Here is an 11202-nt window from a genome sequence, read left to right as displayed (position 1 = left end):
ATTCGATGTTTTGATAAAGCAACAGAAAGTCATCCTTGGCTGGGAGCGGTGTAGGATAAGAGAGGCGACCGATGTTATGCGCTGCTTTAACTGCTCAGAGTACGGACATAAAGCTGATCCTTGTAAAAAGCCTGCGTGCTGCCCCAAGTGCTCAGGCAATCATAAAATCGAGAATTATGAGGCGATATTTGAAAAATGCGTTAATTGCCAACTTGTGAATTCAAAACAACAATCGTCCAGGGATGAGCTACTCGATGTCACTCATTCATCATGGAGCAGTGAATGTCCCATTTATCTAAAGCATCTAAAAAAAGCGAGACAACGAATTGATTTCTCAATTTAGCAATCAAACATCGATCACTTCGATGGACTATACGCGTGTTCTTCCTCTAACCAGCCGGATGTACTGGCTCGCTCAGCATCGAACAGTTTATCATCGTTGGACATCTCAAACCAGCTAACAGAACTGACTGGTCCAGGTAATGCTACATCAAATATATGTCCTGCCGAAGCATCTGTGGATACTGCACCTCTCCTAAGTTGTATCAAACCGTTACAGGTGAGGTTGGAATCCGTCTCCGATAATGGTTCCTCTAAAGCAGCAGTAGCCGCATCAATTCCCGAGCAGGACAGTAATCCACTCCGCGCAACACACTCCAGTAAGCTTGAAATCTATTACCAGAACGTGCGAGGTTTGCGTACAAAAATTGAGGATTTTTTTCTCGCAATCTGCGAATCACATTACGACATAATTGTGCTTACCGAAACTTGGCTCGACGAGAAGATATTCTCTTCTCAGCTTTTCGGTAATTCCTATAATGTGTACAGGAATGATCGTAACCATCTCAATAGCACGAAAATTCGCGGAGGAGGAGTGCTAATTGCCGTTTCAGTCTTACTAAACTGTTTTCTGGATAGAACTCAAGTTATTCATTCACTCGAGCATCTGTGGGTTACCCTAAAGTTGTCCGATTCAAACATAAGCATTGGTGTATTGTATCTACCACCAGATCGTAAGAATGACCTGATCAGTATGAATGACCATATCGATTCTATCAGAGCCATTTTCTCCAATCTCAGAGTGCATGATCACGCACTCCTATTCGGGGACTATAATCAGTCGGGATTAGTATGGAACTCAACCAGTCCCGATGATCTTACTGTGAATGTTTTGGAATCGCATATTTCTTCTGCGTGTACTGTGCTGCTCGACAGTTTTAATTTGAATAATTTGAGACAAATCAACAAAATTCACAATATATTAGGACGTCTTCTCGACCTAGTGTTGATTACGGACTCATTGATTGGACAGTGCAAACTATCTGAAGCCATCGAGCCGCTTACCCTCAATGACTCTAGTCATCCAGCCCTTTCAGTAGAGATTGAAGTGCTAATTCCTCCTATATTTGAAGAATTGCACTCAAACACCGTCGAACTAAACTACCGTAGAGCTAACTATGTAGCGTTGAATGAAGTTTTCCATCAAACAGATTGGATGTTTCTTGAACTATCAGCGAATGCGGACGATGCCGTCAGTCATTTCTCACAGTCGGTAAACGAAGCGTTGGCGGAACATGTTCCTGTTCGAAGACCTACTCCCAAACCGCCATGGGGGAATGCTCATCTACGACACCTAAAACGCATCAGATCAAGAACTCTTCGTTGGTATAGAAAAACCCGGTGTCCTTTTCGTAAGCAGGCATTCGTTTGCGCCAGCAACAGCTATCGCCTTTACAATCGGTATCTGTACAAACGATATTCTCTCCGCACACAAGACAACCTTCGAAGAAATCCTAAGCAGTTCTGGAATTTCGTGAACTCTAAACGCAAAGAAAACGGACTCCCTGCTGAAATGTTCCTAGATCATGATGTCGCTTCCTCCTCTTCTGAAAAATGCAGGCTTTTTGCCACCCACTTCAAGAGTGTATTTAACAGTTTTATCGCCTCCGCTGAACAAGCCGCAGCTGCATGTAGAAACATCACTATCAACGCATTTGAATTGAGAAATGTTGTTATCAACCAACAACAGGTTGAACGCGCCATCTCTAAAATGAAATTCTCATCAACTAGTCCGGATGGGATTCCGGCCTGCGTTTTAAAACATTGCTTGAGCTCACTGATTCGTCCTTTAACGCTACTCTTCAATATGTCCCTTCGTGAAGGTATATTTCCTTCCAATTGGAAATTGTCGGTTATGTTCCCTGTTTATAAAAAAGGAAATAAGCAAAACATTGAAAACTATCGAGGTATTACATCGTTATGTGCATGCTCCAAAGTATTTGAGATTATCGTCAATGAAGTATTGTTTGTAAGTTGTAAAAATTACATAACAGCTGATCAACACGGCTTTTACCCCAAGCGATCTGTCTCGACAAATCTAGTGCAGTTTACATCAATCTGCTTGCGCAATCTAGATGCCGGATCACAAGTTGACGTGATATACACTGATCTCAAAGCAGCTTTCGATAGAGTCGATCATAAGATACTGCTTATAAAACTGGACAAGCTAGGAGTTTCGAATGACCTCATTAGATGGTTTAAATCATATCTCACGGATCGAAAACTATGTGTGCGAATTGGATCTGAGTCATCTGAATTTTTCACCAACATATCAGGTGTCCCGCAGGGGAGCAATCTAGGACCTCTTCTATTTTCTATTTTCATCAACGAGTTATCAAAACTACTGCCACCGGGATGTCGCCTTTTCTACGCGGATGATGTCAAAATATACACAGCCATAAATCACTTCCAAGATTGCTACACTCTACAACAAAAGATCAATGAATTCGAAGAGTGGTGCACAAATAATTTATTGACGATCAGTATCCATAAATGCAACGCAATATCGTTTCATCGAAAATTGAACCCAATCATCCATAATCGATTGCTCTAGCCATCAATTCCAGAGATGGTTTACCTCCATTGGAGGAGTATAACTTCCTTTCTCGTTTGATCTATGACAGCGCGGTTCGCGCTCAAACGAAACCCATCCCAGGTTCCACCATTTCCCGAAGGCCTCCCAATCTATGGTGGGATAGCCAATGTTCCAAGCTTTATGTAGAAAAATCGAATGCATTTAAAGCTTTTCGGAAACGTGGAACCCCTGAAAAATTGTTCGAGATATACCACAAGGTAGGTGCGATCTTGATTTCGAGTTTTCGATGGTAGAATTCTCTCTTGCTCTGCTTTCATGTAACAATTCTGCTCCGGGATCGGATAGAATTAAGTTCAACTTGCTGAAAAATCTCCCTGATGTGGCGAAACATCGCTTGTTGAATTTATTCAATCGGTTTCTGGAGAATAATATTGTTCCAGATAATTGGGGACAAGTACGAGTTATAGCTATTCAAAAACCCGGAAAACCCGCGTCCGACTTCAATTCGTACCGCCCAATAGCAATGCTGTCTTGTATACGGAAATTGTTGGAGAAAATGATCTTGTTTCGCCTTGATCGATGGGTTGAAACGAATGGCCTACTCTCAGATACACAATATGGGTTCCGCAGGGGCAAGGGGACGAATGATTGTCTTGCGTTGCTTTCTTCAGAAATTCAAATGGCTTACGCCGAAAAAAAACAAATGGCTTCAGTATTCTTGGACATAAAGGGGGCCTTCGATTCTGTTTCAATAGAGGTTTTGTCGGACAAATTACACTCTCGGGGTCTGCCGCCTCTATTGAATAATATGTTATATAACTTGCTTTGTGAGAAACATTTGAACTTTTCTCACGGAGATTCGGCAGTAAGTCGGGTCTCTTACATGGGCCTCCCCCAGGGCTCATGTTTAAGCCCCCTTTTGTACAACTTCTATGTAGGCGACATCGACAATTGCCTTACACAAAATTGCAGCCTAAGACAACTTGCAGATGATGGAGTGGTGTCTGTCGTAGGATCAAACGAATCCGACCTGCAAGGACCCTTACAAGATATTTTGAACAATTTTTCAACCTGGGCCATTGGGCTAGGGATCGAATTCTCCACGGATAAAACAGAGATGGTGGTTTTTTCTAGGAAGCATAGACCAGCAAACCCAAAGCATCAACTTTTGGGTAAACCGATCACTCATGCTATGTCATTCAAGTATCTTGGGGTCTGGTTCGACTCCAAATGTACTTGGGGGGCCCATATTAGGTATCTGAGTAAAAAATGTCAACAAAGAATAAACTTTCTCCGTACAATTACCGGCACCTGGTGGGGAGCCCACCCAGAAGATCTTATAATGTTGTATCGAACAACTATACTCTCAGTGATGGAGTATGGCAGTTTCTGTTTTCAATCAGCTGCCAAAACACACCTCATTAAACTCGAGCGAATTCAGTATCTTTGTCTCCGTATCGCGTTGGGATGTATGCCCTCAACGCATACCATGAGTCTCGAGGTTTTGGCAGGCGTACTCCCACTAAAAGATCGCTTCAAATTATTATCTCTTCGGTTTTTCATCCGGTGTAAGGTCATGAACCCATTGGTGATCGGAAATTTTGAGCAGCTGATCGAGCTAAATTTTCACTCCGGATTCATGAGTTCATATCATGAATTCATCTCCATGCAGGTTGATCCTTCTTCGTATATTCCCAACCGTGTTTGTTTCCCTGACTACATCAATTCCTCAGTGCATTTTGATCTGTCCATGAAGCAAGATATCCATGGATATTCAGATTATCAACGATCGAGGATCGCTCCAACGATCTTCGATGAAAAGTATGGGGGTATCAATTGTGATAATATGTACTTTACTGATGGGTCCACAATAAACGAGTCCACAGGATTTGGAGTGTTCAACGAATTTTTTAGCACCTCACACAGTCTTCAGAATCCTTGCTAAGTGTATATTGCTGAATTGGCAGCAATACACTGGGCGCTGGACAGCGTCGCCTCACGACCTGTTGAACACTATTACATTGTAACGGATAGTCTTAGCTCTGTCGAAGCTATCCGTTCAGTGAGGCCGGAAAAGCACTCGCCGTACTTCCTTGAGAGAATACGAGAAATTTTGAGTGCTTTATCCAGACGCTGTTATGTCATTACCTTTATCTGGGTCCCTTCACATTGCTCCATTCCGGGTAATGAGAGGGCTGACTCATTAGCAAAGGTAGGTGCAATTGAAGGCGATATTTATCAGCGTCAAATCGCCTTCAATGAATTTTATTCTTTAGTCCGCAAAAATACCATCGCTAACTGGCAACGCAAGTGGAATGAAGATGAATTGGGCCGGTGGTTTCACTCGATTATCCCTAAGGTTAGCCTCAAACCGTGGTTCAAAAGTCTAGACTTGAGTCGGGACTTTATTCGCACCTTCTCCCGACTCATGTCCAATCACTGTTCGTTAGATGCACTACTCTTTCGTTTCAATCTTGCCAGCAGCAATCTCTGCGTTTGTGGCCAAGGTTATCACGACATCGAGCACATTGTTTGGTCGTGCGAGGTGTATCTGGTCGCCAGATCGAATTTAGAAAACTCCCTTCGGGCCCGAGGAAGACAGCCCAATGTGCCGGTGAGAGATGTGTTGGCTCGGTTAGACCTTGATTACTTGTCCCATATATATGTTTTCCTTAAAGCTATAGATCTTCGTGTGTGATTGTCCCTACATCCTAATACCCTCCTTTCCTTCCTTTGCGGGTAATTCGTCCCCTTGCTATAAATAGTAGAATAAGTTGAAATGTAAATACACTATAGATATACGAATAGATTTAAGAAATGAGTGTTCATCAACATTGTTACAATTTCCTTATATCCCATCCTTCTTCTAAAAATATGTCACCCTCCTAAACTCGAGTACACCGCGAGTAATCGGTTTTCCACCTTACTAACCATAGATGTAAGAAAATTGTTTATATATATATATATATAGTTTTAAAATTATATTTAAGAATTCGGCTCCTTTAAACTTAAGTAACTGAGCCTGTAAAAATAAACGAATTAATAAAAAAAAAAATCATCCACAATTACAATATTTCTAACGAGCCTCTAGTGCGTGTTGATCAAATACGCGACTTGCGAATCATCCTTGACACAGGGTTGACTTTTCGCCCCCATTATGACAGCATAATTGCAAAGGCTAACCGACAACTAGAATTCCGTGATCCACAATGTCTTCGGTCACTTTACTGTGTACTGGTGCGCTCCATTCTGGAATCAAATGCAATCGTGTGGTGCCCGTATCAGTTAAACTGGATAAGTAGATTCGAATCAATACAAAAAAAATTCATTAGATACGCGCTCCGTAGTCTTCCATGGCGAGACCCGTTGAATTTACCACCGTATGAAGAGCGATGTAGGCTCCTCGGGCTTGACACGTTGGAACGCAGGAGATATGTTGCCCAAGTTATGTTTGTCGCAAAAATACTTTTGGGCGATATTGACTCAGCGGAAATATTGACACAACTAAATATATATGCACCTATTAGAGCCCTTCGACAGCGGGACTTCCTGTTACTAGACGGTCGTCGTTCAGCATATGGTCAATACGACCCCATTCGATTTATGGCGACAAGATTCAACGAAGTCTATCAGATGTTCGATTTTAACTCTTCTGCTGCAGCATTCAATCAAAACCTAATAAATGGATAACACCCAACATTGGAATACTGAAGAACCACCACGATCAGCAGCTTCACTGTATACATTTTATTATTCATGACTCTAATTTTATTATTATGATTTATGAGAATGTTTGTTTTTATGTTTTTTCTCTGTACTATGTGCTTAGTTATTGTTAATATTTTGTAGTAGGAATTATGAAAAGATATGAGGTTTTTATGCCCTTTTGTGTAAAACATCCAACAACTCAAAAGGGCTTTTCCTCATCTTATCGGTACATGTGATATCATTAAGGCAACTAGCCAGATGAGAAATAAATATATAAATAAATAAATATGATTCTAGCTTTCACCCACTAACGGATCATCCAACCATCAGTGATCATGACCAGCGCAAGACGCCGCCCCACTACAGCGAATCCAATCTGGAAGACGAACTTTCTTAACCGAATATTCGTTTTCGAGCATACCCTGCGTCAAGGACGAAAGCGAAGAGTGAGGGCTCGGGCGACACGAACTGGAAAATGGTTTATTTAAAACACTATTAATTTTAAAATAAGCTTCAAAAGCGAATACCAAATTAGTATCAGACTGTGAAAGTTTGTTACCGAGAATATAACAACACACACACACCCACCCACACAAAGCACAAAATCATCGGTCGGATGATGGAAGGATTTTTACTCTCCTGGCTACGACGACGAAAGCGAAGGCGAAGGTGGTGGGTGAAAATAAAAAGAAGCAAAGCCATAGAAGATGATGACGCTTTTTCAAAGTTGTTTTTATCACCGCCGGCCTCAGGCCTCAGACTTCCCGCCGTCCGTTTGCTGATGCCGGGAGGAAAAGTTTGCTCTTTTCAGCTCCAGCCGGACGGATTTTCGCAAATAAACAGACAACAGTTTTCATTATTTAAACCCCGTGTTTACTTCAGAGGACTGACGGGAATAAATTGGAATGTATAAAACGAGTGGGCAAAGGTGTATTGGTTCGCCAGAGGTGAGCAAAGTTATGTTTTACTCTGTTATAGATTGACGAATTAGTGGGAAAAGTTTGGGGCAAAAAAAAACTTGTACATCCGGGAATCCTCTCAAGTCATCATAAAGATTAGGGGTGGTTACAATAGAGAACGTGTTCTGTTGCTGCAGTTGATAACATGCAACGAGTAAACAAAAGTGCTCATGAAAACTGTATCCTTTCCCACACCCCAGCTCAATATTCTGCTTGCCAAACAGTCGTCTAATATAATAATCTGATTAATTTTGTATTAGCCAGCTTGTGGATAAATATACACTTCGTGCTGTGGTTTCTTCTTGCGGCTGCTCAAATAAACAGCATAGAGCAAATAATAATAAGAGCACGCACGGAATGGAAGCGCATGGTAATTGTACAGTATTTCCGGAATAGCCGGAAGAGCGTTGCAATTCCGAAGGCACGTTCATCTTCCTCGAACCATACGCACGTTCTTCCCCAAAGGCAATGATGAGCAGGGTTTTAATTTAAAACAATATCCGAAGGGTTGTGACTGCAAACACATTCGGATGGACTTCCGACCGTGGGAAGGGAAGGGAGCAGGATGGTTGACATGCTCACCACAGCGCTTTATGGTGCTTTTAAAGTCATTCCATAATCCCAAACCGAACTCGAACGAGAAGTCATTTCGTATGTATGTATGAATGTATATTTATTGCAGGAAAAGTTTTTCTCTCTCTCACAAGTTTGTGAGTGCTAGACGCAAACAAATGGCGACTCAAATAATATGTCACGTTTCATGAAACTTATTAAATTTCCCATGTTCTCCAATATTTCCGAATGGGTGTCTGGCGCTTTGTTCGTAGCTTCCGCGGAGGGAAGCCACTGAAATAATGCTGCAATGTATTAATGATTTTTGTGGAAAGTTTTTGATTTGGTTTGCTTAACCCCGTTAATATTTATCATTAGCAATTGCCTGATAGTCCATTATTTTGGAATGAGGTTAAAAGCTACAACCTCACGCACACTTTTGGTCACATTCCTGAAAAAACGAATAATTTTTTTTCGAACTGTGCCCCACGCTACAAACATCCAATAGCCAATCGAATAATCAACTCCATTAGTGAGCTTGTTTTAACAGTAATAAATTTGAAAGCTTTCAATTACCCTCGTTATCGCACCTTTCGGTGTGCTGTCGCGACGATAGCGCGAATGACGATGCTGATGACACCCCCACCCACCACCACCGCGAGAGCAATTCCCCAAACACTCTCTCTGGTTTTTGAACCATTCCTCCCGTAGAAGCTGACGAGGCGCTGGTTGAGGGGAAATCCGTCATGGTCACATGTTTCAACGAAGCGCGACTTGTCTTCACTTGACGCGTGAATATTGCAACAGGACCAGTGGCGGTCGCGCAGGAGCCGGCGTGTAAACAAAATTGGCGGACATTGTTGACTTTGGCGTCCGGGGAATGGGACAATGGAGAGTCGAATGTGGGGCAAGGAATAAATCATCGCATCTTCTGGCGGATATCGATCAGAGAGCGTTATGTAGGGCTTGTTTGGGTTGTAAAGTTGATGGAGTCGGTGGAACAGTGCCAAAAAGTAAGACGGTGCTTCTTTCTTCGACAATAATCAGACAAGATAGGGTATTCGAGAATGTAAGTAATGTTAAGAGTTTTTTTTAGTGTGAATAAAATACATTAATGATGTCTTGATAAAGTACATACTCTTAAAAATAAAATTCAGTTTACATGAAAAAAGGTTATATTCTGGTAGCATTGTTATAACTACAAGCAAAGCTGTTTTTATACGATCCTTTTTTGTGTGATTTCTCATTCACACAACCACGGGATTTGACTATAGTAATCAGTGTGTGTAATACGAACCCCCTAAGCGAGAATGGATTTATCTTGACCGCGTTCTCAAATTTTAAGGTAACAACTACGTCAGTACGTAGATTAGTTAACCCTCAGTCATCTGTACTCGTTCTGTATTTTAGATACTGAATAACAAAAGTGCTACGAATTTTATTTTGTAAGGCGCCCAAATTCTAAATTTCCAAACATACGGTATTAAATGGCCCAGCAGAAGTATAAGTTGTTTCTCTCAGAGACTATAAAGCTCAGAGATACAGCTTGTATGAATGAGAGATTCCATCAATCTATTCCCTTCATGCCCACCAACGAAGAGAAGAAACCGTTTCTCCGGTGAGCGTGTTCTCCCAATATTCGTGCATTATTTCTCCAGTCCGCGCTCTTGTTTTCATGCATTCTCTGAGCACATAATATAGATGTAATATAGAAGACATGTTTTCGTTGTCAAGACATTTAATTTTGTGAAAACATACTGAGGTCATTTCAAAGTATGTGAAAACAATTGTTTGTGTGATTTATCGAACATGATTTAGAAATATCGTGATGGTTTGCTCATTTTGTTCATTATGAATACATTTGAAGACATTTATTCGTGCCATGCAGAGATATTTGAAAAAAAATCATCTGGCATCCCTCACATACAAGCTATTTCTCTCGTGGGAATGTTTACGGCCGAAAGCAAATTGCCCCGATCGAGGGTATGCCATACTGCCCGATAGTAAGCTGATGCGGAAAATATCAAATTGAGAAAGAAAAGAATCCTTTCTTTCCATTTTCTTCATCTGAGATATTCACTGGGAACTCGACTCAATAAATATGACCCACAGTTATCGCCTCTGAATCGGCTCCAAGCAACAAAAACCTTATAGAAATGATGTAGAAAATTAAATCGAAAATCGCTTTCAAAGAAAATTATTTTTCTTATTTTTTTTAAAGCATGTTACAAATGTAAAACTTGCATGGTAGGATTCTATCATTGACTAACACGATTGCCTATATCCCTTGCATTTCTATTCTTGCTGGTTTACGAGAAAATCAGGCGGGTCAAATTGCCCGGCAGGCGCGTTTTAGACACATCTCCTCTATATCGGAACTATTAGGTGTACCGGTAAGTTTCTTCGGTTTTACAACAGATGGCGTAACATGATTATTATTCCTGTGAATCAAATTTCCAGACATTCATTGAAAAGCTTCTGTCATTGCGCGTCTTTTTCAGTATATGTCAAAAAGTTGAAGCGTTAATAACATAGTGTTTTGCCACTTCGGATATGTTGAATTTCGTATCAACGAGACTGTAGTGCGGGGAGTGTTACTTCATTACTTCAATATGCTGCTGCGGAAAGCTGCGGAAAGTCATCGCATTTTGGTGGAAGTTTATGGTGCCCATGCTCCAACTGAGCGAATGGTTCAGACGCAGTTTGCATGGTTTAAAAGTGGTAATGTTGACTTGGAAGACGAAGAACGTTCCGAACCGCCAAAGAAGTTTGAAGATGAAGAATTGGAGGCTTTACTCGATCAAGATCCGTCACAAACGCAACAAGAACATGCAGATACACTTGGAGTAGCTCACCAAACCATATCCGATCGTTTAAAAGCAATGGGAATGATCCGAAAGATAGGACATCGGGTGCCGTATGAATTGAAGCCATGAGACGTCGAAAGCCGTTTTTTCACGTGCGAAAAACTGCTCCAACGGCATCAAAGAAAGGTTTTTTTTTGCTTTGAATCGTCACTGGCGATGAAAATTAGGTTCATTACGACAATCCTAAGCGTCGGGCACCGTATGGATACCCCGGCCATGCATCAACATCGACGGTCAAAAT

The 11202-nt window shown here is 41.4% G+C and overlaps 1 protein-coding gene across 1 annotated transcript in view; it reads right to left on the bottom strand.

The window, feature by feature from the left end:
- Window positions 1-357: 357 nt before the first annotated feature.
- Window positions 358-11202, bottom strand: part of LOC129761420 (uncharacterized) — a 42228-nt gene continuing 31383 nt past the window's right edge. Inside the window, exon 4 of the mRNA XM_055759139.1 lies at window positions 358-672. Within this exon, the coding sequence (XP_055615114.1) occupies window positions 358-672 (315 nt within the window). The remainder of the gene's footprint in view (window positions 673-11202) is intronic.

Source organism: Toxorhynchites rutilus, chromosome 1, assembly GCF_029784135.1.
Source record: "Toxorhynchites rutilus septentrionalis strain SRP chromosome 1, ASM2978413v1, whole genome shotgun sequence".
Lineage (NCBI taxonomy): Eukaryota > Metazoa > Arthropoda > Insecta > Diptera > Culicidae > Toxorhynchites > Toxorhynchites rutilus.
Note: the sequence above shows the minus strand (reverse complement) of the source record. Positions and strands in the feature narration are given on the sequence as shown.